Source organism: Hetaerina americana, unplaced genomic scaffold (genome assembly GCF_022747635.1).
Source record: "Hetaerina americana unplaced genomic scaffold, ioHetAmer1.1.p SCAF_7, whole genome shotgun sequence".
Lineage (NCBI taxonomy): Eukaryota > Metazoa > Arthropoda > Insecta > Odonata > Calopterygidae > Hetaerina > Hetaerina americana.
This window is the reverse complement of record NW_027287316.1, coordinates 42,840,250-42,866,962: the sequence shown is the minus strand read 5'-3', so window position 1 is coordinate 42,866,962 and position 26,713 is coordinate 42,840,250. Positions and strand designations below refer to the sequence as shown.

Below are 26,713 nucleotides of genomic sequence, written 5' to 3'. Positions count from 1 at the left end.
AATTAAACAAACATTGACCATCACCGTCAAACAATCCATTTCGCTCCAAAACTTGTAGTACTGTGATTTCAACTGGTAGAGATATTCGTTATTGTCTTGTTTTCCAACGCGATATTTTGAAATTTCAAATATGTCAATCCCGATTTGGGGAAATTCTAGAGTGATACCCCTTGACTTATTTTTAGTATTTACTCATCATAATAGATTTCAATAACATTTTCACAAAATTAATATTTCAAAATCTCACCAAAACGACAGGTTTCTTTCCTTATTAGATTAGAATTTTTCCAGAAATTTTCTTCTTTGACTTGCTGTCTGTAGAACAATTGAGTGAATACATTATTATTATTCGGATTTTCCTTAGGGCTCAATTTCTTCAGTATTGCTAATTTTGTATTCTATCTGTCCTAAGTATAAATGGTGGTTCCGAATGCCATAGTTATAGTTGTAAACAATACTTATAGCGCTGTGTTGAAACTAGTGGTGTTCAAGTTGATATTTGTGGAAGGTAGGCGAAAGAAAATATAATATACCCGTGGAATGTAATAATAAAAAGTTGAATCGGTAATTATATAATTTGTTGTAGAATTTTAAATATTTCTATCGTGTCCAAATGTCGTCAAAGCGTATCATCATCGACTTCTGTTACGGCACTGAATGAAATGCGCTTAGGGAAAGCAGATGCAGAAAGCCAAAGATACCAACTTTCTCGGAATTGGTACTGTTGATACCATTGTCTTAAGGGATAAAAAAAACTCTCCCATGCGCACCTCTAACACAACGCATCTTTGACCCTGTAGTCTAATAGCATAAAATCCAGTACATTATCAAATATCCATGATAGATGCAGATAACATTATGAATCTCTAATAGGTAGATCATAGCTAAATGTAATTTACTCTTAGTTCTCCTTATCAGTAAAGTGACAAGGAGTATTTGTAAATGTTTAGTGTTTCGATCAGTCTCTGTCTCGGTGAAAATGTGATAGATAACTTTCTAAACATTATTTTTTTTGGGAAGTTGTCTATATGACATGTAAGACGCAAATTTGTTACCCGATTAACAGTGAAATAGCTATCTAAATGCACACACACACGCAGAATTACTATGTACCGATGATTCTTATCAAATCAGAATTACTATTTACCCTAACGTTAGCAAAAGAAATAACAGGAGTAAACATTTCAACTCCCTTGTTGTATGTGCCAGTCATAAAGAAAATATGAATGTATCTCTTCACAACCTACAATTTGTGATCCAGGAATGTTAATGATGTGCACATATTGCTTGTTAAATATTTACAATTAATTTTATTTTCACAATTGAATAGAATCGGTATTATTTTTTAAGCTGTCTTCATTGAACTGACCGTTCCTTCTCCAAAACTTTGTAAATTAGTGGTTGCAAAAGTGTTAAAGATATTCTGAGATATGGATTATTATTTTGAGCAGTCTATGATTTTGGTTATTTTACAAAGTGATTCAAGAGAAGCCATGTCATGAGGTCTCCGAGCCCTCAGTTGTCTTTATAGTGCGCATCAGTAGTGGTCATTTTTTATCTATATCATGCCTCCAGCACCATTTAAAATAAAGGGAATTGAACCCATTCTATACTCAGATGATACTTAAATTTTCATTAATGCTGATTCCATGTATGAGCTGGCAGAATAGTTCTCCAGTACTGAAGATAATACTGGCTTCCCACCCTGAGGGTGCGGGTTCAAATCCCGGCGGTGTTGAATATTTTTCAGAGGTATCTCGATCCCTACTTGACGTGCTTTGTGGAGGGCACTTTGAGTGAGTACGCCGCCCGTCGGATGGGACGTTAAACTGCGGACCCCTAGGCGCCTTTCGTAAAGAGTAGGCTAATGCCAACGCCGGGTTTCTCTCCACCCTTCATCCTTTCCTGTCCATCCCCTATGGCGCAAATGACCTCAGCTGTCGGTCGCCTCCCCTCAAAACTACTACTACTACTGAAGATAATAACTTCCTGGTTTAGGGAGAATGGTCTGAACCAATTCATACTGAAAAGTCCTAGGTCATCCATTTATCTCACAACCTCTCTAAAATTAGGTAGTCCCTTACTAATAGGTAACAAGGTGTTATAAACTCGAAATTCATCGGCATGTCTTCTGACTCATTTTTAACAAGAAAGGCACACATTAACGCCATATAACCCCCCTTCTCTTTGTGGGTGTTTTTCTGTGTAGGTTTTTACTTGGTGAGCAATGCCACGCTTGACCCAGTTTTTCCCACAAATCTCATTCATGCTTATGCTTTCCCTATTTCATTGTTTTCTTTCTTCACTGTAATTTTCTTTGGGTATGTTTAAGTTTATACTTAATTTATACATGTATATATATATTTTTAGTTGTGCAAATCTATATATATGTAGATATATATGTGTGTGTGTATATATATATATTGGGTCACAGTAGTCCAGGGGGTCGAGTGTTGCACTACTGACCAGAGGGTCCTGGGTTCGATTCCCGGGCAAGCCACTCAGGACACCTGCAGCTCCACCCAAGCTATGTGATTTTTGGGTACCAGATCTTCCTGGGAAACCATAACCGACACAGGGAAAGGAACTGGCCCCCCTACCCTGGTGTGTGAATTTCACATGCCGTCGGGCTTAGTACTGGGTGAACTCTACCATCACCTACCAAACTGACCTTCGGATTGATTACTGTGTTTATGGTTTATATATATATATATATATATATATAATGGTAGAGTATATATACATATATATATATATATATATGTGTATATATATATATATATATATATATATATGTGTATATATATATGTGTATATATATGTATATATATATATATATATATATATATATGAGGAAGGCAAAATATATATATATCTGTAGTGACCATCATATTTATCTTGGGAGTGATAATTGAGATGGTTTCCCTTTGCCTTCCTCAATAGTGTTTTTAACGTGACACCATCACTTACTGGCCGCCCCACTGGTTTCAGACGCCATTGCAGCCGCCTCACTGAGGAACAGACGCTGTGTGGACTAATAATAATAATAATATATATATATGTAGATATAGATTTGCACAACTAAATATATATTTTTATATAATGAAGGGTTAAATGGAAGAAGGTCTCAATTTCGCCCAAGAAAGACTTATACATATCTATCTATCAAGAAAATGAATCTCAACGTGCTTCCTTATTAGAATGCTGAAGGAATCTGTTGGTGGGGATGTACTCAAAATGCTATATTACAGAATTATGTATTTCTGTATTACTTAAGGCATTATCCTTTCCGGCTCATCCCCTCATCAAATAATTCAAGCTATGAAAGTAGGCCATCCATATCATTGCAATTAAACCTTTCACAACACCATCCCTCCCAATATTTCAGGAATAGGATTTTACTATTCAATAAACCACAATAAAAGCAACAGGTCTAGGATCCAAGTCCATGATGCCAGTGCTATTCAACAAGCTGCCACAGACTTAGAAAGAAATTAAAAATCAATTTAAATTATTAAATACTGTTAAGATTTTTCTTGCCGAGAAAAATCAAGGCAGCATTTCAGAGTTTATTGATGACAAATAGTAATACCCCTTGAGCATAAAATTCTATTTATTGCTATACTGACTGCCTTTGCATCAATTGTCATGTCATAAATATAATGAGTAGCTTGTACCTTTAATCATGTTTATATTGTTTGGTTTTGTTACTCTTTGTCATCACCGCATTTTTTTGCTGTGAATAATATGTAATCCATACTTGATGTCCTATATTAAATTTACACATCAATCCTATGTGCAAAAAGAAATACCTGGGAGTAATATTTTAGGGAATTATCAATTCCTCTGATATATTCCAAGAGACTAAGACTTATCACAGGAGCAAATTCCAAAGAGCTCATATGTATACAGATGTCCAAAAAATTAATGCATTAAGACAGAAATCATTGGTTTGCATATCAAATAATATTTCCAGAAATACCTACAGATATGTAAAACGTGTCATCATGTTGACGACTGTGATGGAGGGAAGCATTACACAAATGAGGAAGGGGGTAGGAATAGCATAGGGGTGTTGGATGAAATGATCAGTATGTATTTAGCATTGAAGAGGGACTTATTTTAATGTTGAATGACAGGTTGTTTTTTGTAGGAGAGGCAAGGGAATGTGTCAATATACCATTGTGTAGGCTGTGTTCACCCAAAACCTACTGTTACTCGTAGAATACCAAATATAGATCTTTGTGTTCAAATGTAACTTCCTTCATTTTTAAATGCAGTCAGTTGTCCATGACCACCAGGTTGTGATCCCTATTTATTTCTGTGCCAGGGTAGTTATTAGATTGCTTTACTTGTTCCTTGTTCTGACAAGGATATATTGAAGTTGGTATCTTGCCCTGCCCCTTAGCATCTTCTTCTCTGATGTTGCTCAAAGGTGTTTGCTACTACTACCATGTTTTTCATTGTTATAGAATTCTATTTGTCTTTTTTCCATGAAATTTCAGTTTCCCAATCGCAACTGTCCCATATTGTTTCCCTCCCTAACAGCAGCATTTGTCTCTCATCATGAATAGGTCCTCCTTTTACTGCCGAGTACTATCATCCCTTCCAGTTGTTTGTATATTTCTACTTCCTCTCCTGAATGGCAGGATTTTGGCATATACACCTGTCCTGGCATTATGTCTGCAGGCTCTCCCTCCTAACTTTATCATTAGGATTTTCTTATTGTTTTGCCAGCACAATTACACTCTTCTTGCCTATTCCTTCTGGAGTATGATGCTCACTCCTGCCATTTTCTTGTTGTATCTTGAATATATTACCTTGTATCCATCACTCAAAAAGTCATTAGCCCATATCCCTACCCTGCATTTGTCCACCATGGCTGATGTTTCCCTCCCAGTAATCTCCACCCTGAGATTCAACAGAGGGACCAATTTGTCTCCAGAATATTTCACTGGGAGTAATGTCATGTCTCATTTGCATACAAAAATGTCCAGAAGTTTGCTCCACACAGTGCAGAAGGAAGATCCAAAACACTAGTAAAAAATAGAATGACCAACCTCAGCACAAGCCCTTAGATGCCAATGTTATGTGAGAGCAACTCTTTCTCCTGCCATTGATGTACCACAGCAGTTTTCAACCTGAAGGTTGGTTTGCTAGGTGAGGGTAGAGCTGTTGTAGTACTAAGCCCAGCTGCTTGGGAAATTAAGGTATCAGGGTTGGAAGACTAATTCTTTTCACTGTGCCACATTAGTTTCATCATGATGATCAGGTACCGAAAAAATCACACAGCTTGGGTGAAACTGATGGTGCCTAGAGGCATAACCCATACTTAAATCCAGCCCAGCACTATACTCACTGGACATCCCACATTAATGTGCCATATTTACCAAAAGTTTTAGCACCAAATACAAATGACTAACTTTTAATCACTTTTTGTAGAAAATATCATATTTTAGCTTTATATATGCTTTTAGTTACTAAATATGTTACTAATTTAATGCATTCCCCACCTCAAGAAAACTTATCTCACTGAGAGAGTACAGAAAGAGCTTATGCCTTCTAAATAGTTTTCTTATGGATAATAACCAAACCACTCTGCTTTTATGTCATTACTGATTTGAAAAAATACATATTACTACCAAATTATTTGGTGTTTAATTATATCACATAAATTTAATGTGATGAAATATTTCCTAAGATTTCACCAAGCAACACAGACTTAATTTATTCTACAGGCTTAATAATGGCATACAGAAACATGGAAAAATTAAAAGTTATAAAAACCAACGAAAAATACAAAACGTGTATATATTACAGATACTTAAGTTATCCATTTTTATTGATCTTGGTCACTAATTAGTTGGTATTTTTTTGCCATAGTTATTTGCAAACTTTTTATGCTTAATTTCTTTGGCCAGTAATTACAAATAAGACATTTGCCCTCAAATAAATCATAATTTTGTCACTAGTCCCATTAGTTTTATAATTATTAAGTAATGTAAATGATTATTTGCTTCATTCCATTTGTGTGCTTTATAATTGAAATATCACTGTTATAACTTTTCCCTATTCCAAAGTCATTAAAAATACTTCATTTATCCTTCTATCCATTTACTATGGTGAATTTTATTTTCATGTTACTTTTAGTATCCTCTTCTGGGGTTCATCTCCCCATGTGGGCATAGTCTTCAAAATCCAAAATAAGATTATACATATTATGACCAATGCTCCTTGTGATGCACCATGTAAACCTCTCTTCAAAAGACTTGGTTCATTGCCAGTGCCTTGCATATACAGGGTGCGGCGCTTAAATTCGGAGAAGCACGCGCTTCTTCAAATGAGATTTCCTCGCCAGGTTAGCAAAACCTTCCCCAGAATCCTCCGAAGCATTACACTTGCCAATAATATTGTAAACAGTTGATCTGGGGTACCAGAAGAATTGAACTATTCCAAAATATAACACCCAGTGCGAACACTTTCGATTATAGCGGCTCTTCGATTGTACTTCGCACTTGTACATAACATCTCGGCCATTTTGAGGTAATGACTGTTTACTAGATGCCTATAACTTTCAAGAACGCCAATTGCAACCTCCAGGGGAACTACAATATGGTGGGAAATTTAAATTGAAATTTGTCTGAATTTAAGCACCACACCCTTCTATATTTAATGTCATCTTGCACGCAAAGGGTAATATTTCTCAGTACCGGTTCAACTGCTATTACCAGGTCACTATACAAAGACCTGCAATGACCTACACCAGCCATTTGTCAGAACACACATTACTGCACGTGGGTCCAAAGCAATGGCCTTAGGGGTATTCAATAAACTTCCTCATGAAATCAAATATAAAACATAAGTACCTGTTTTCAAGAAAAAACTGTTCAACCAACTAAAAAATAATGTTCTATTCTGTAAATGAATTTCTGGAATTGTCTCCACATGTCAATTCTGACTTAATCAAATAATAAGAAATAATAGTAGTATATTGGTATGTATACATAGTCTTTTTTCCACAATACAAAAATTTATATCTAACATGTCCAATATTTGTGTGTGTGTGAAAATGCAACAAATCTCCAGACAAATAAATGCATTATATTTGTTGACATATCCAATGACAATAGTCAATAACACGGTGGGTGATATTCCTTAGCAATCACAATTGTCACAGCCCAATGAGATCTTGGATAACATAGGAATCTGATGGCAATATTAATAGTACATCCATTAAGGAGACCTACTAGCCATCATCACAATGGAATGTAAGGAGAATTTTCTACTCTAGTAGTATCAGAATTGATTCACATTTAAGCCAAAATATATGTAAACCTTAATTTATGATGGGCTGCAGTCAGTTAAGAGAAGCTGATGGCATTGGCAACAGCAGGAAAGCATAGCATGTGAACTCTTCTTAATGCAGGATGAATGTTCCTTAGGTCTTTGAATCACCAATTTTAAAACCCATGAGGCACACTAATATTCTACATGCCCAAATATCTTCCAAAATATCATTCTGAACTTTCATAAAAGAAACACATTTATACCGGTTTTAAAATACAATTTATGTGACAAAAGGATAAAACCCTAAAAGCACTAAAATGAGGTCATCTTAAAGTCTCAATTAATTATTATCAACCATTACATACACAACCTGCCATGCAAGGCTGTTATTAATTCAGTGGTTCCTGTGTTTGGGACTTCAGATAAATTACCTTAATGTGTACATGTTTATTATATAAAATTTGATTTAACTTCTGAAAAATTATTGGAAAAACACAAGAAATCATCAAGAACAGATAATCAAGGGAAAAAATAACATTTAAACTTTTTTTAAACACAACAACATTATAAATACGAAAATACCTTTTACATAAAAATCCAGGTGGAACAGATAAGGGATAATAAAATGTAATAAAAAAGTATCAAAACATAAATAATATAAATTTTAGGAATTGGAACAAACTTAAATTAATTACTATGGACTTGTAAGTACTTAATCACACTATAGTGAAGTCAGGAATTTATGTTCACATGACTGTGAAAATACGCAGCAAAAAAATCATTTTCCTGAGCCCGATCATTCATTAATCACTTAGACAATTGGATACTAATGCTTTTATGGTACTGCCCAAAAAATTTTCTCAGCATTAACTCAAATGATATCACTCAGCTGAAGCAATAAATGGAAGGAAATAATCACTGATATGAAAATGTAAAGCAGGTAAAGGCATTGAGTCCTTTGCAAGAGATGAAACTTCCCAGTTTCTGCACCTCACAAGAGAATGCCAATCAAAGTCAAATTGATGAATGTTCGCCCATTTTTTCATATCAGTGCTTCTTGCCAAGGGGCTTTTAGTAGCAAGATGACTACACATCTGAACATGGCTGTTGTATCTTTCCAATGCTGACAGCCAGGGTTTTCTGCAGACAAAAAACTCTGACAAGAATGAAATTAAAACCATATCTGAAACATGCTCACCACTCTTTACACATCCAATCCAAATCTGAACTTCATGCTCAGAAAAATGCACTTACAAATGTAATTTAAGGAGATCCTTATCCATCAATGCTATAATAATATGATTTTACATTTTGTACATTTTCAATAATTTTATGAAGCTTTTCAAACTTCACAGCTACCCAGTTGTCATGCCATCACTGGTACCAGTGACTCCGGTATTCCTTGGATTATACCTCCTAACACTACCACTAAAAGAAATTCTGAAAAAATATTGTCACCATCAAATCCCAGATAAAAGGAATCTTCCTTATTCAAATGAGTGGTAAATCCCTTTATGAGAGATAATATAGTCTCAAAAAGCCTTTCCTGCCAAGTTCATAGAAAATTTTTTTCGTGCTGTTAAGATGTTGCTATTCTTCAAAACAAATTCAAATTTGTTTCAAGAATTAAGAGAATATTAATGAAAGAAAACCTCACATCACCAAGGAAGTCAATAGTAATTGAACAAGTAAAAATTCAAGTCAACATGAAAAGAATTTAGTATTTCAGAGGGAACAGTATGAGAATGAACAGCAGAAATCATCCTACATTCATTTTTGGGTATATTGGACTAGACATTAGCACTGGTAAGAAAGAAATCAAAACTGAGGCAGCTAATTGTTTATAGGTGTAGTTCATTCTGAAACTGTGCATGGTTTCCACTTTCAGGTTCCCTATTCTGAAGATGAAAACAATGCTTTCAAAACTAAAACTTGATTGAAAGTTCTCTGTAATGATGGATGGTGGGCAGAAACACCACGGCACTGCAAAACGATTTTTTTGTTACTTTAAATTGAATGCAAAGGCTTCTGTATTGAACAACTATACAAACATGATTAGCCGTCACTGCTTTATACAGAATGCAACCTATGATTCATTTGCACTGAAAATGAGCTCCTAGAATTATACCACTCAAATGCTCTGCCTGAATGTAACAGGAATCCAAAAGCTGCCTCACACAGCAATTAGGAAAGTAATGAATCCACAACACCTAAAACAACCAATTGAAATATCCACCGAGTAGAGTATGTGAGCAACGCAAAAGAATGGATGAAAGCAAATTTATATATGACCTGATTATCTGAAATAGTTGTAGCCAGTGGTTAAACATTGAAGAAAAATGTCTTGAACTGGGAGCACTCCGTTTTTCGAAAAGTGTCCAGCAATTATACCAGCTGGTGGTCTCTAAAGATGGAAAGATTAGGGACATGTATTTACCAAAAAAATACACCATCGATCCAGACATTTAATCAAGAAATCATAACTTTAAAGTAAATTATAGAAATGTACTACTTGTACATTTGCGGTCCCCAGATAGCAACATTTTTGAGCTCCTGAAGCTCTCAACCATAAAGATTGGTTGAGCTCAAAACAAACACCATCAAATGAAATTGGCTTTACTTAGGAGTGTATTTCGGGAGCTACAATTCTAACCTTTAGTAAAAAAAGAGTATTTTTTGAGAACAGCTATTGAAGGGAATGTACTATAGATGAAGAGGATAATAGTGGATGAATTGCAACTCACTTCGATAAAAAGAGAGAAATACTCTCAAGGAACACGGACTTGCTGAGAATGAGATCAATAAGTGACCTGAGATTGACCAGGAAGAATTAGTTCCCACTTATTATAAGAAGAAAACAATTTCAAATGCATATAGAACAATAAAAGGATGGAGGATTGTGCTGTAGAAGTGGAAGAACCAAAGAAAGAGACTTTTGTGCTCACATAGATCAGGAAGCTTTGAGAGGTTGATAATCGCAGACTGGGTGGATCAAGGCATATCAGAAAGTTGACCGAATCAAGATTACCTTATGTAATTAGTGTCACTGAAAGTATGACCTTACAAGAGCAAATATTCCATTAAAGCAAAATATAACAAACATTTTCAAAGACTTGGCTATATTTTGAAATATTTATTTCAGTTTTTTTGGGAAAATGAATATGAAAAAAAGTCCAGACATAGCAAAGTATTAATCCACTCATTTGTGAATATATTTGGTTTGCATGAGTTTTAAAAATACAAATTCAAAGAATTACACCATAACAGCACGACTAACACATAGAGCATCTCCTATATGATATGATTGGCCTTTCATGTTCATTGAGTTTCCTCGGGAAGGGACAATTTCACTTAGTTGTATGCACATACATACCTATGTACAGCACTTGGGAGGGATTTAACAGTTTATATAACTGCAATATTTTCTGTAATATGTTTGCTTGAAAAGCTGCGTTGTAATTTTTGGGTTCAATAGGATGATGCATTAAAAGGATTCTCAACTCATAGAAATTTGTTGATTTACATAAACATTTTCAGCTTAATTAACAGTACAGCCGTCTCATGATGCAGGAGGCAGCTTGGCCCAGGAAACTCATGGTATAATCAGTGAATGATGCACTCAGAAACTGTGAACAATTTGCAAAAATATGACCTTAGATTTTCCATACCACCTTCACATATATGAAAATGATAAACTTGTACGGTGATATATCCCGTTGCATTCCAATATTTCAGAGTTAAATGATAAATTTGAGTTCTAACTGGATTGCAGATGGACACACTTATTTTTTTAAAACTTGTTGTCAACTAGAAAAATGATTCAAGTATTAAATCAGGTAATGATGGGATTTGCACATGTACCACGGCCATTAATCTGCAGGAATATTTCATTACATGCAAGGAGTATTAGGAACAGAATAGCTACCATTTTAAAACTTGAGGCTAATTAAAGATAACTTTTTCTGAAAAAGGTAAACATCTAATTATTCAATAAGTAATGGCACATTAAAGTTATCAATTGTCAGGGAGTCAAGCTCAACTGACTTGATACATGTTTGTAACAAGCAAGATGCATAAAATCGCACTTCTTTTGATTCTGTTCTTGTTGTTGGAAAAAGTCTAACCTTGACAATCTCTCAGGAGTCAATCAGTCAGGAGAAATTTGGCTGTCAGCAAGGGAGTGTTTCAGCAACCCTTTTGGAAGGTTGAGTCTCATTGCAACAAGACCTAATGAACCTCCCAGATGAAATGATCTGATGCATTTCACAATTTTAGACAAAAAAATAATTTGTGTGTAATTATTGCTTAGGAAATTTCACAATTTGATTCCATGACAATGTATGATGGCAATGTAGTATATTAGTGTCGTGCTAAATTTGAAATGAACTAGAGAGCAACTTGGTGGATGCACCTCAAGCTGAAAAGTGTACATCGAACAATGAAAGGTGGCCTCTCCACCTTTGGAGTTTTCTAAGCTTAACCTGACAACCTCATACACAAGCTATTAAGAGATCACTTCTCTGAGGGTTTTATTCGACCCTTATAGTGGAGGATATTTTAAAACCATCACCATAATTTTGAAGAAAACACTAATGATAGTCCAGCTAAGAGGAGAAATAACATTTGCACCCACTAAATATGCACCTGATTGTCAAAATTTGAGCACTGGTTACCTTCACAAACCAACAGCAGAGAATTGAAGAGATGGCTTTGAGGCTTATTTTTTACAACAGCTTTACCTAAATAAACGCTGGCATTTCTCTGCAAGAAAATTCTGTACAAATAACATCTGAAATATATAAAAAAATCTTCACCAGCAAAAACCATGGTGAGTGAGACATACATGTGGATAAGAAAGATTATCTTCATGGACATTAAGTATAATGAGGATGATTATAATATTGGCAGTTATTTTCCTGAAAACTTTTAGCAAGTGATGAATTCCAACATTCAAACATGAATTCTAGGAATAAAAAGTTTAAAAGTCATGCCAGTAAATATGGTCTATTACAGATTAACTTGAAGTTTCCATAAGACGTTCCCAGGTGGAATGCCAGGGACTCGTCAATGGTAAAATTTTATTCTTACTCAGATCACGAGTTAACCACCCATTGAATTTGTTTCTTCTTAATACTGCATGAGAAATAAAATAAGAAAAGAGAACAATAAGAAAATAACATTTCATTACAAGACTAAAATTATGAAATTAATTAATGGTAACCCTATCCAGGTGACACTTTTTTTAAGAAAAACCATATATTTTTTCGAGTTTTATATTATTAATAGCGTTATTGATAAATTTTACAACTTTACTAACATACCACAACTATGTAACTAAACTTGATCACAAAAAGCATCCCTGTAAGGTGAAAGAAGATTTTAACAGATTTATTACTGAATGATGCAATTCTTTTCAATGGCAAATAAGTAATGGGAGAATTGCTCAGGTGCACTACATAATTCATAATGACCTGGAGGAATACAAGATTCTCACAGGATTAAGCACATAAATGCATTTTACTTCCATGGAAAGAAGTGATAGTGATTGGCAATCAATGGAGGCTATGAATGAATATTTATTTTTTCAGTATTCAAGTTTCAGTAATTCATCAACTACTTACTGAGTTGGATTCGATGAAGTTTGCCCTAATAGTTTTGCTCATTACTTGTCCACCATGGTCAAGATTGCACAACACATTTTATTGAGTTTTTTCTAAAATAGTAAGTAATACAACTATCATATTCATACATATCATATGAAAACCTGAATAACAAAACAAAACATTCACACCTATAAGGAGAACGATTTGTCTAAACTACATTTGTAAAATGTATTTTGGTCACAAATTGTTATCATTTCACCAAAAATGAGCTGAAAATGATGTCCACTATTTACATGTATTACAGTTAATGCTGCATTACAAGGTATTTGTACTGATAATGTTGGATGTTTCAGTTCATAGGGTTTTTTTTTGAAAATCAATAATATGAACAAAATAAGGTCAAAATGCAATAGATCCCGCTTGCGATTCCAGGTCATTGTCGATGTAAATTTCAAAAGTTCAAATGAACTTCCTGTGCAAGATATCACAGGGGGGGAAAAGGTAAGTTAATTAGCACAAATGTCAGAGAAATAAGCAATGTTAAATACGAACTCTCACCACTTGGCCCAAAGATCAGAGAGAGAGATATTGAGCTTTCACTTTAACATTACTCACAATAATACAAGGGACCAATAGTTTCTCAACATGTAAAAAAAAAAATCAGCTCTTGGGGTCTGAATAAATTTTATAAGCTCATCATTTAGTCCCATCACTCACAAATTTTGAACAGATGTGTGATTGCAACCATTATGAATGTTATCCGCACTAGTAAATTTTTGCAATATCCAAAAGATTCCAGTAAGGAATTCGTAATTAGGTGAAAAATTATAAGTCATTAAATACAGAATATCGATAAATCTGTAGAATGCGGACAAATTAGCTTGGTCAAGTAATTAATTTAAAAAAGCGATGCACTTCTATAAAAATAACACACCTCCTTCAGGGTATTTCAAGAGCCATTATTAAAATGAGACAAGAAAAGATAAAAACACATGCACGCAACTTTTAACTCCAAAAATCTTCCTGGGTGATGAAGTGTAAGGAAACATTATTCCCTGCACAATGACTTTTCCACGACTATATCCAAAGCTTCATCACTGCATTGGCTTTTTGTGGTAAGAAAACACTGAGAGATTGAAAATTTTGGGTTTTCCTGTTAGTATTTCTCAGGATGGGTTTAAAAAACAATCTAAAACCTCTCACTCTTCATCACCACAAATGTTCACTTCATTCACTAAACCCACACATACCACACACATGGACACCTCAATGACTCCTGAAAGCTTTTAGAGACACCTTATACTGTGCACAGTTAATTAAAACTCTCGGATTATCCCTATTTCTCACGTCACAGGAGAGTAGCAGGAATCACAATAAGTATTCGTGGAAAGTACCCACAAAGGTCTTCTTAAAATCTGCGACCACCACCACCTTGTGAAGCATATGCTCCAAACAATGCTTGGGCAGGAGGGTTCCCAAGCATTGTCCCACCCGAAACGGAAGAAGACATTACGGGAGTAGAAATGGAAGCTGCTGAAGAGACAGCTGAAGCTGTAGAGGCAGCTGCAGCAGTTGAGGATGAGATCTTTCTGAGAAGGTCACCCTGGATGAGGCTGTCGAGGGCCTTCTGGACTGTTGGATCACTCAGGAGAGGTGACGGTCCAGGATTTCCACCACTAGTGGTCCCACTAGCTGCACTACCAGATGCCACCCCTGAAGGAGGCCAATTGGCCGGGGGTGGTACGCCTGTCGGTGCAGGAACCGGAGTTGGTACTGGTCCCATTTGGGAGCCCATTAACCCAGGAGCAGGAGCGTTTGTTCCTGTAAGGCTGCTATTGAGTATGTTCAAGATACGATGCTGCAGTTCAACTTGCTGCATTGTGTTGGGCTTCTGAATGGGGTCTGCAAGACAAAATATTCAGAGACATTGAGAATTTTGTCGGGATGTATCCCAACAATGTCAAGATCACATTAGGAAGTCTCCAGTCCATAAAATCATTTTTTAAGTTAAGGCCTAAGCGAAGTCTTTAGTCAAATTATTGCTGGGAGCATTAATAGTTCAAGCATACAAAAATAGTCAAGTTCAATAGGTGGAATCTATTGATGATTCACAAACGACATGGGAGTTGACTTCATATCTGATGGTTTTATTTCTAACTTTCCTTAAAGTTGGACATGAATCCTTGTCACTGCACCTTAATGCCCAAGTATCAAACTATTTCATGGAAATAATAAAACCTTCCACTTATATATCCTTTGATTTTTAATTAACTTCATTTAATAATTGATGTGCTTCATGGATTCCAAAATTAGGAGATTTCATCACTCAGTGCTAAAACAAATATCTGTACCTGAAATATAATTTACAAATCAATACAACTACTCCGAATATAATTTCTCAATGTTGCTTGTGTATTTTTAGCTAGAGAATGAGGATGGCAACTGTACTTCTTACTAAACTGCAACTGAAGTCAGCTAAGTTATCACTGAGGACTCTTGACAAATCTTCCAGAAACATAAGACTTAATTTTTGGAGACAGGAATGCCTCATTCATACCTTGCAAGTCAACTGGTGGCTTAGACTCTCCAAGTTCCACTCTTAGTTGCACCTCCCTTTTTCCTTTCAAGTAACTGTAAAAATAAAAGTAATACTTTACCAACCATTTACAAGCCACTGGATCATATCGGGTGCACTGAAATAATGGTTTGAATTGAAAAACTTATGTGACCTACATGAAGTATTACCACATAAAATCTACTTAAGGTAGAATGAAATGAAATCATTGTAGAAGTCAAAGATTTTATTAAAAAATTTAAATGATTAAGTTCAACAGTTGACATCATCTGCTCAACAAATCTGGTTATTTAGTTTCAATAAAGTCTATGAAATCTACAGAGCTTTTATTTCACTCAACATGAGATTTCACAAAGTTAAGCCAGACTATCAAGTTTCTTAATATGGCTTATTGTTAAAGGGAGAAATTGATTTCACCTTTAGTGCAGCCCTTGAGAAATATGACAAATTCATTTAAATATGCATGTAGTAATTATCCATGAATAGTAATTATTTTTTTGTGTAGTGAATGCAGATTCATTGTAAATGCAGATATGTGCTGGTGGACTGACTGTACAATAAAAAATGACCAAAGGGATCCAGAAGAATGTAGTTCATCCCATATTAATCATTTTAAGAACTGTAATATATTTTCATGCTCACTAATGTTCAGTAGACCTAAAATAAAAATGCATCACTGAATACATGCGAGTAGTTCCATTAAAATGTATTTATTAAAGGAATAAAATTAACATATTTTAAATTATTAATACAGTGCTCAGAGAAAATTAAATGCATCAATCATATGAAATAGATTAAATAATAATAAGGCGTGTTAAAAAAATAAATACAATTAACGAACTCATGCTCTTAAAAGTGTTTGTGTTTATATCATGTTTCATTTTTCCCATGACTAACAGACTTTATTTTTCCAAACCCCTCCAACTACTATCAGGGTTTTTGGATGGTGCGGTGGCTAAAGTTCTGGCTTACCACCCAGGGGGCCCAGGTTCAAATCTTGGAGATAGCAGATCTTTTTCAGTGATATTTATTTATTTTGAATTAGTCCTAAAGCAACACTTCGGCCTTTACATCAGACTTTTAACAATGATAGAACAATATTACAATTACATACACCCTAGCCCTAGGTGGAGGGGAAACCAACTAGGTGGGAATCGAACCTGCAACCTCTGGGTTGGCAGGTGAGGACGTTACCCCGCTACCACCGGGGTCGGCGTGGTATCCTGATAACTACTTGAAGTGCTTTGTGGAGAGCATTTTAATTGAGTACGTCGTCCGTCAGACGGGACATTAAGCTGTGGACCCTATGGCACCTTTCGTTAAGAGTAAGCTACTGCCTTTCCTCAATTCCCATCCATCCCTATGGTGCAAATGACCTCAGCTGACAGTCGCCTCCCCTAAATCTACTACTTCTACTATCTCTTTTGTTAGTCGAAGCTACTCCCAAAACCTGGAAATCAATCATCTTGAACTCCCTTAAAACAAACGTGAATGCACCTTGTTTAAGATGGACTTTTTGTTATTTAAAGCAAAAGGTCACGTCATTCAGCGGAAGAAAAATATCCCCTTTGGGCAATTAGAAAAAATCTTCCACACTGCTGAGCCAATATCATCAACTAGGTGACTAAAGAGAACTTTGTATGGGACATGAAATTCGACAATGCAAATGTCGTGAATCAGAATTAATTAAATTGACAAACAAATACAGATAACACAAGGATTGTCTGTAGTATTCATATGACTTCACTTCATTAAGTGTACTCAGTAACTAAGAAAGCAAACTCCATCTGTAATCATACAATTCAAGCCAAATTCATGCCATAGTATTAAAGTCACCCCTGAAATTAGTTTAGCCCCCTACACAGTTAGTCATTCATATTGGCACAGCATTTTAGTGACCTAACATAATTATCTTTAATCAACTAGAGTGTATAAAAAGCTTTGCCACGGTTAAATACTGAAAGAATGCCATTTAGATAGGACTGCATACAAACAAGGTCAAAACGAATTAATGGAATTAAAGAAGTTTTGTAATGATGTAACAAGAAATGGAATATCTTACATAACTTTGCATTATATTCAATGAGTTTTATTTCCCTATTCATTCACACATGTATAGGTTGAAATGGTAAATAAGACTCACTCAGGGTTTTCCAACATCAGAAATTGAAAATAAATAAGCAAACAGAATCTTAGCCACTTTACCATTATAACCTGACTTTCCTAATCTCAATAAAGAAATTTAACAATTTACTGCCCTTCTTCATACTTTAAAATCATTCTTAGAGCAAAAAATACATCTTGATATGTGCAGCAATAAAAATAAAAAATATTTCTAAGTGCAGTATCACTATCAAGTGCCATATAAAATAATTCATAAAATAAATATTAGCTCTAGATTTATGTACAAAATCCACTCATAATAATTAGTAACACAAATGGTATCTGCTTCATGCAATGCGCACTAATCGTAGACTGTTGGAAAGAGATGTCGGAAAACTCACCTAATAACTCGGTCATACTGAAGAACAGTAAGGGATCTCTGCTCTACAAGGAGAGTGAACAGAGCTTGAATGTTATCAGGGTGCCTGTCAGTGCCGGCAAAAGGCACTGGGCCACCTGGAAGTGCCATCCGTCCCCCAACACCAAGGTCACCCCCTCCACCCTTTGGTTTACGCTGGCAGTATGCTTCGAAATTCCGAACTAGGAGATTGACAGCATCCTCCAAAGGCATATTGCGATGCTCTGATGAGTGGGAAATGGAAATTAAAATATGGCCAAGGGGTTTACTGCAGGAAAGCTTCATAGAGGCCAAACATTTGAGAAGCAACCACCAAATAAATTCAAGGATAGTATAAAGATAAGGGAATGAAAATTAAATGACAATTAGTTTTACGCACTACTAAATTAATCACAAATATTATAAGAATATTACAGTTTCACAACATTCATGAATATAAATAAGTAGGTAAGCAAAAATCATGGAATTTGTAGAATTAAAAGTTAGATACTATTATTATGGGTAATCTAATGGATGGACAGGTTTTGGATTGGCACAACTACCAAATATTTCTCTAGTCTCTTTTAAAAAAAATACAACAACAAACTCTAAAACTTAGTCTTTCTTCAACTCTGTCTACTTCATTCTGTCCAATAATACTGCCCCTTCCTCGTTTGCCTAATATTCTCCCCTCTATCACAGTCTTCAACATCCCCCTGCCAATCAATATGCCCTTCATCCATTTTTCCTGTCTGCTTATGATTTCCCCCAACAATCCCATCTCCTCCCCAACCATACCAGCTCCTCCTCATTTGTTTTCCTTTCTGTCCACTTCATCTTTGCCATCCTTCTCCGCACACAATTTTCAAAAGCCTCCACTATACACCTATCCTCCTGCTTTAGTAACCATGTTTCCAAGCCCATAAATAACTATGCTTCATATCAAAGTTTTGACAAGCCTTTTTTTAACATCCTTACTCAACTTCCCTGTCATTCCCTCCTTGTGAAAGCTTCTTTACCTGGCGTAATTCTTCTCCTTATGTCCCTACTACTTTGACCATTTTGGTCCAAAACACTTCTGCGATATGTACACTGTTCCACCTGCTCTAGTTTTTGCCCTCCTATTTAACTGTTAACCTTAGCTTTTCTCTTTCTGGAAAATCGCATATTGATTCTCACTCATCCCATATCTATCGCAGCAACTGATTTTCTTTATTACCCTGCCAACTTTCTTTCCTATTTCCAGTTTTCCCCATGCATCTTTAAAAATTTCCTCCACATACATGTTGAACAGCACAGGTGATAATGGACAATCCTGCCTTACTCCCCTTCCTAACACTGCTCAACCGGACTCTCCGTTCCCCACTTGCACCAGAGCAGTCTGAGACACGTGCAGGTTGCTGATTAGTCTCCTATCCCTCTTTTCTGCATTATATTCATTAGTTTTCCCAATTCACTCTATCAAATGCCTTTTCGAAATCTAAAAAACAGGCAAATACATTCTGATTGTATTCTACATTCCTCTCTATTAATGCCCTCAATACTGTAATGGCATCACACATGTCTCTCCTCTTCCTTAACCCAAACTGATCATCTCCTAAGTAATCATTTACCCTGCTCTCTATCTTCTTATTAATGATCCTGAGAACCATTTTAGCTGCAAGCGATATCAAACTTTTTGTTCTATAGTCCTGTATAAACATGAAGTAGCCTTTACCTTTTTTGGAATAGCAACTAAAACTGATCTGACAGTCTTAACATCTCTAATTGTTAACACATATTTTCCCTTCTTACTACCTGATATTGTTTTAACCTTCTTGTATAGCACAGAAATTTCACCCTTCCTCTGTAAACTTTCCATATCCATGCTTCATTTGTCATCCATCTCAATTTACTATTTAACTCTTAGTACTTCCTTCCACCTATCCCTGTGTTTTAATTCTTTCATTTCCTTCTCTTTTCAATCTTCCTAATCATCTTATCCATAATGCATGGTTTCCTTGTCCTTCACCAATTAACAGTTTGTATAGTTTCTTTAGCGGATTTCGATCTCTTTTTAATATATTCTAATTTTTCCTTGATAGTACTCAATTCCTTTCCCTCACTCACGATTTTCTCTACAGCCAGTACTCCTTCCTTGTCAATCCAGTTAAGGCTTCTACATTCCATTTCCTGACCCACCTCCTCTGCCATCTTTTTGACTCGGACTCTACATTTCATTACTACTAAATTGTGACCTGAGTCTGCATCCAGTCCAGGGAACTGTGCAAATTGATCATGCTGTCCCTAAATCTGCGCCTAACCATAATATAATTTAATTGACACCTTTCTGACACCTGTCCTTTTAGCTTGGCCTGGTCAGTTTTGCTTTGCAAGGTTTTCATGAGATGACAACCGTGGTAGCCTTGCATCTCACGGAGCCGGGCACAGTACACAGCTGATTGGGCTGAGTCCCATACTTGCCAGGACTCAGTTTCTATATACTGTCCATAATTAAAATCTTGGGGTTAATAATTGAGGCCATTTACTGTTGCCTTCCTCAACAGTATTTTTAATGTGAAATCAACACTCAATGGTCACCCCCCTGGGGTCAGATGCCTTTGCAACCACCTCACTGAGGAACATACGCTTCGTGGACTACCTTTCATCTGGTTCCTAACCTTCCACCTATCTGGCATGGGTGACCCTAAACAGGAGCAATTACCATTGCTCCCACCAGCAAAGCTCTAGGGGTCATTGGAACGCACAAGCCCTTCCACCACATCAAGGTTGTGGTCCATGGGAGAGTAATCTTAAGTTTTTTACAAATTAAATCTAGTTTAATATAAGGCAACATAAAACAATATTAAAATACATGTGACAGCAGGCAGGTAAAAATTACAAACAATTGATGGTGCTTGCATTAAAAAAGAAATAAAATACCTTCAGGCATTCCATAGAGGATATTTAAAGTCAAACTTCGATGTTCTTCATTCTGTGGAGCTACAACTATGGCATAGAGACTTCCACGGGTTGATATATTGGCTAGAACACGTAGAATGGGGATATCTTCATTGGGGAAGAGTAAATCTACACCCAAGCCCAACTTCTTGAGCCGACGTTCAATCACCTCGGCATATTCTCTGAAAACAATGAAAATATAAGATATCTAAATCACCAAATGAATATATTAATGAAGATTTATTTCCAGGGGTAACAAAGAAGAAAAAAATTACTTCCACAATAAATTAAACTTGATTACATGGCCATCACTTTACCAGGCCCTATTTCAATCAAGCGATTCACCAAGATAATATTTATATCGAAGGATCCCCAATTACATTACGAATCACAAATATTACTCTAATTTAGAATTAATGCTTTTGATAGACAGCAAGTTTAAATATGATCATAGAGTGCATTTCATAGTTTTTACATAAAAAAATTATGCTTTGGATGAGAATTTTATTTATTTATGCTATGGATTTATATTTCAGCCTCTCTCCTGATTTTCCTGTCATCCCTTTTTTTGCATTTTTCTCACCAGAATTTGGGCAACATTTATCATAAAAAATTTCATGAACTATATAATACATACATTACATATGCTAAGAGGAAGAAGATCAAATGCATGAAACAGAGACATCGGGTTGAGTTTTCAACATCCAGCCCTTTTGGGAAAGTATGTGCAATAAATAGTTTAATAACAAATAACAATTCAGTAGAATTATATTTCCCCAATTTATGCTGCACTAACTCATGTAGGGAATGTTTTGGGTTAAGGATATCTTCTTGTGACACTTTTCTATGATTTTACATTTATATGGTTATTTTTATTCTCTAATGGCAATCTTTTTGAGGCTTTTTCTTTGGGGTTATTTTTTAAACTGTGCACAAAATATAACTGAACTTTGCACAAAAAATCACAAGTAATGTGAATGGACACGAGCTTGGAACACAAGTGTAATCACTAGTGACACTAAGAGGCTAGCGGAATGAATACTAAACACAAACTGAAGCAGTGGTCAAGCAATCATTCTGGGAATCCCTCTCCTCTTCACTTGTTATGCAAAAATATGACTCACTTAGGGAGTCATTTTTGTAAACATATTTTTGTTTGTTATGCAAATTACTATGCGAGGTTCACTAAGCAAGGTTCCACTGTAGTTATTGTTTTCCATTATCAGGAACCAAATACATCAAAATAAATAAGTGTATCATAATCTTTACAGTAATAATATTTTCATACTTCATACCCCATAAATGCATCAACTTATTTTTCACTTCAAAGTTAAGACTTAAGTCAAACTGGGTTGAAATGGAGCAATATATATTGTACTGTTTATTTCTACTGTTATTTTTATTCTCTCATGGCTTTCTTCTTATGAATTTTTCTTTGAGGTCAATTTTAAAACAACGCACAAAATATTATTAAACTTTACACAAAAAAATCACTAAGAATATGCTTGAACACAAGTTTAGAAAAATTTGTGATCATTAGCACCGCAAAGATGCTAGCGGAGTGAGTAATAGAGACAAACTGCAGTAGCAGGTGTGCAATGAATCTGGGAATTCCGCTCTCCTTGTCACTCATTATGCGAAAAGTCCCTTGTTAAGTGAGTCATGTTTGGGACCAATACTTTTGTTCGTTAAACGAGGTTTCATGACTTTGGTGTGTTGCCTTAACTCAGAGAGGGGCCCCAGAGGTCTATTTAAAGATCTCTAATAGCTAATTCAAAGAAAGAGATGCCGTAACAATAACTTTCAATGGAGTCATCCGCTCATATGCATCCACTAATCCATACATAATCTCCATCCAGACTGTGGCGCAATGCACATGACTATGAATACCTGTGGCATTGTATGTACAGTATTTTGATATAACATCTTTTCCTTTAAAAGCCCCCAAAACTTCATACTGTAAGAGGACACCTCAGTAGCTTATCTGGCTGGCTATCGGCCATACATCGACGGATCTAGGTTCGAATATTGGTTGAGGTGAAACATTTTTATATTTCGATATTGTTGCATCTTAAATGCTGTAAAATAGGGTTATTCTACCTCCAATTAACATAAAAAACACTAAAATACCGGAATTTAACCCCATAAAAATCATTTGTTTGGACAGGGATTTGAACCTGGACCTCTCAATATCCAGTAGAGTGCTTGTGCCACCAATCAAGCTACTGAGGTATCCTCGCACTGTGAAGTTCTTAGGGCTTAAAAGGAACAAGATGTTACGATAAATACCATTCATACTACATGTATGTCACCAGTAATCGTAGCTGTGTGCACTGACAAAATCCAAGTGGTTAAGTCAATGTTTATACACAAAGAACTGTGGGAGATTCAGTTACTTTAACAGAGTCACAGAGTCATCCACTACTGTACATTAAAAGCAATCCCTCGATGACTGTGCGAATTTGCCGTTTTCATTATTATTAATGCAGTTTCATGTTAACAAAGTCGTACTTGTGAGCCATCTCATCTGATGCCATAACTTTAGCTGGGTTGTGGATCAAATAGTGCTATGCAGTCGAAACACATAAGAACACTTTATTTTTGACTTTGTCAATACTTGATACCAAAATGTTTTGATCTTGCACAACTTGCATACTACTTTCATTAACTACATAGATGAAACAGAATAGTTCGAAATTTAGGCAGAAAATTACTTTAGAACTCAAGTTTTGAAAAAGAGGCCTTCTTTGAATGGAAATACATTGAGGAGAATTCAGTCATGAAATTGTCCCAAATTTTATTTTTCTATTAATCAATAAAAACGAAAATGGTCAGTGCATTGCATTTCCGAAGATGAAAATGAGTGAAATCCAAGCTTTATTTGCCGATTTCATTCTTTTTTTAAGAAAACATTCCCATACAATAAAATAAACTTGGCAACACTATCATGTTAGTGCAAAGAAAATATACCTGCTCATCAAATTTTTGTTCAAGTCTAGTAAAGATGGCTTTAGCAAGCTCAAGCAATAGATTCGGATAGTATTATTACCAAAAAATACTATGGGCTTCTATAACAGAAGCCACACCATGGTAAAGTATCCTGTGATAACATGACTTTACACAGACAACTCAAATGTTTACATTGAGTTTCATTACTAGGAGTAAACTTACCTCTGTTTTTTGTTGAGGACAATGATTTCACAATCATTGGCACGGTCAGCTTCTGCAATTTGAACAGAGGCCACTGAGGGGCCAGGAGGGTAGTCTTTTCGTCCAAAGTCAGGTGGCATGGCCCCACCTGGTGGAGCACCTCCTGGACCACCACCACCACCGCCTCCCCTCGGAGGCACTTCCCCCGGGAAATCTTTCCCACCGCGGTACATCCCTCCAGGATATCCTGGAGCTCCATTACTGTGTGAAGCAAAAGGGTGCCTTAATAGCATGGAGATATATCTCTCAGCAGTGAAAATTAATGGGGATCAGGAACAACCCTAGATGCCATGCATATGTCTGGATGGGAATGGAAATGTCGTGAGTCCTCATCAAGTCTTGACACACAGTGAGCAGCACCGCTTTTACACTTACAAATGAATTTCAGCATTTTACATTTTCAAATATGCCAATGGACTATGCATTATGACCCTCCCTCTGGCTCCTATTGAATTTTCTGTTGTCACATCCCATTGGGCTCAGCATTCATTTCATTTTCATTCATACATGGGGAATCCCCAAGGGAAAAAAATGAGGTCTATTGTTACTCCGATGGTAATTGTAACTTTTTAATTGAAATAAAGGCACCTTCTGCAGTTTTTTGTTATTTCATTACCATGGAGGGAAAACACTACTAATAACATTTAACTCACACATGGTTTAATAGTAACAAAAAATTAATTATAAAAGAGAAAATATGATATTAACATTCACAATTTTTAAGGAGGATCTGAAGCAAAATATATTCCTCTTATGACTACACATGTTTGTCCGGCGATACTGGCAAAAAATGTCAATCTGCACTAGTGGGACAGAGAAAATTTACATGGAAAATATTAAATTAATTGAATCATCTGATGCAAATAGCCAACAGTAAAATGTGGTACGAACATTTAAATATCATATTCAAGAGATCAAATGGGACATTTGCATTATAGCTTATTTAGGCATAAAAGTTGATGAAATATTTCAAGCCAATTTCAGCGTGAATATAGAGTAGAAAAATCCAAATTTGATGGGTATCTAATCAGTATAAAAAACAATGATAACTCAGAAATACTAGATGAAGTGCATTACTTTTCAGACTGTAATGGACGTCACAAATTAAAATGATTTGGAAGAAATGAAATGGATGAAATATAATATCTTAAATAAAATAAATAACAGGGGCAGTACGAAATAAGAAAATTCAGGTATCCCTGATGTGTGACCTATATCAATACCAAATGAGAATGTATTATGCTCAGCAATGTAGACATTGAGACATTCCAGTTTGAAATATTCACAACTGAAACAAGCACTGCTGACTAATTTTTCACAAAGAATTACAGTTTTTTTCACACTACTACTAGTAAATGACTGTAATTAGTGGTCTAAAACAACTAATAAAGCAAGTTGGAAGCCAAAACTGTACACAAATTTGAGCAAAGAATGAAAAAACTGATTTCTTTGCTTTCATCTAAGTTGGAATAACTCCCCTGGATAAGTTAGAATATTCAATAGAATTAGGAGGAATTCTGAGGCTTTTATATCGCATTAAAACATAAAATATATATTAAAAGAATAATTAAATTTACCTAGTAAATTAGATAAAAAATAAACGTTAAAAAGGCACAGACAACAAAAATTATACCCATATGATCTTGAAGCCTACATCATAGGTAACTGGATGAATAGTTTGCCTTTGTAACTAGTTTCCAGCATGGTAAATATTGTGACAAAGGACCTAGACAACTGCAATTATGAATTTTAAATAGTTATGACTAGTTTCCATCCATTTTAAAATAGGAAAAATAGTTGATCTGGTTTCCTGCTGCCTTCCACAATAGTGTTTTAAATGTGATAACACCATTTATATTGCTGTCCTACTTGGATCAGATGCCATCCATCAGTCATTTCACTGCAGAACAGATATGATGTGGATTACCTTTTGTCTGACTCCTGCCTTGAGACATATCTGGCATGAATGACCCTACCAGGATTATTAATTAGGCAATTATCTTTGTCCCTACCAGGAGACCTCAAAGGATCATTGTAACGTGCAAGCCCTTCCGATATGTCAAGGTTATATTCCATGGTAGGGTCAATAGTAGATATAAGGAATATAAGAAGGAAATAATGGTGGGCATAAAAGAGGACGTACAAACAGTATTTAGTGCATAATAATAATTGCTAGGAAATTCCCTACCTTTAAGATTATCGTTAAACTGGACTGAATCTGCTGAACCAAACTTTGATCCGTGAATCAACTTTGAAGTGAAATGATGCATCTTTTATTACGATATAATTAATTACATTGATCATACGATTTCATTAGTTTAAATAAGTTATATAATCTCTGGTTTACTGATTTAAATAAATCAATTCTTTTAAAAAAATTAATTTAACTTGGTGATCATTAAATGATGAAGTTCTAAGAGGGAAGCTTTCATAGCTTGAGAGCTTTCTCCAAGATGCTGTAATTTCATGATCGATCGTGAAAGAAATTTGAATTTTACTGATGTTCTTTACACATTATACACCAATTTTTTTGTGGTCTGAATACATATTCCACTAACTCAAAAATGATTTTTTACCAGAATATCTAAAGGGGAATTT

At 35.4% G+C, this 26,713-nt stretch overlaps 1 protein-coding gene across 1 annotated transcript in view; it reads right to left on the bottom strand.

Moving 5' to 3' along the window:
- Positions 1-12,561: 12,561 nt before the first annotated feature.
- Neos (nuclear receptor coactivator protein neosin) overlaps positions 12,562-26,713 on the bottom strand; it is a 29,780-nt gene continuing 15,628 nt past the window's right edge. Inside the window, exons 6-10 of the mRNA XM_071595584.1 lie at positions 24,077-24,316; positions 20,888-21,087; positions 17,970-18,210; positions 15,448-15,521; positions 12,562-14,792 (exon numbers count right to left, since the gene is read on the bottom strand). Of these exons, the coding sequence (XP_071451685.1) occupies positions 14,299-14,792; positions 15,448-15,521; positions 17,970-18,210; positions 20,888-21,087; positions 24,077-24,316 (1,249 nt within the window). The 3' untranslated portion in view covers positions 12,562-14,298. The remainder of the gene's footprint in view (positions 14,793-15,447; positions 15,522-17,969; positions 18,211-20,887; positions 21,088-24,076; positions 24,317-26,713) is intronic.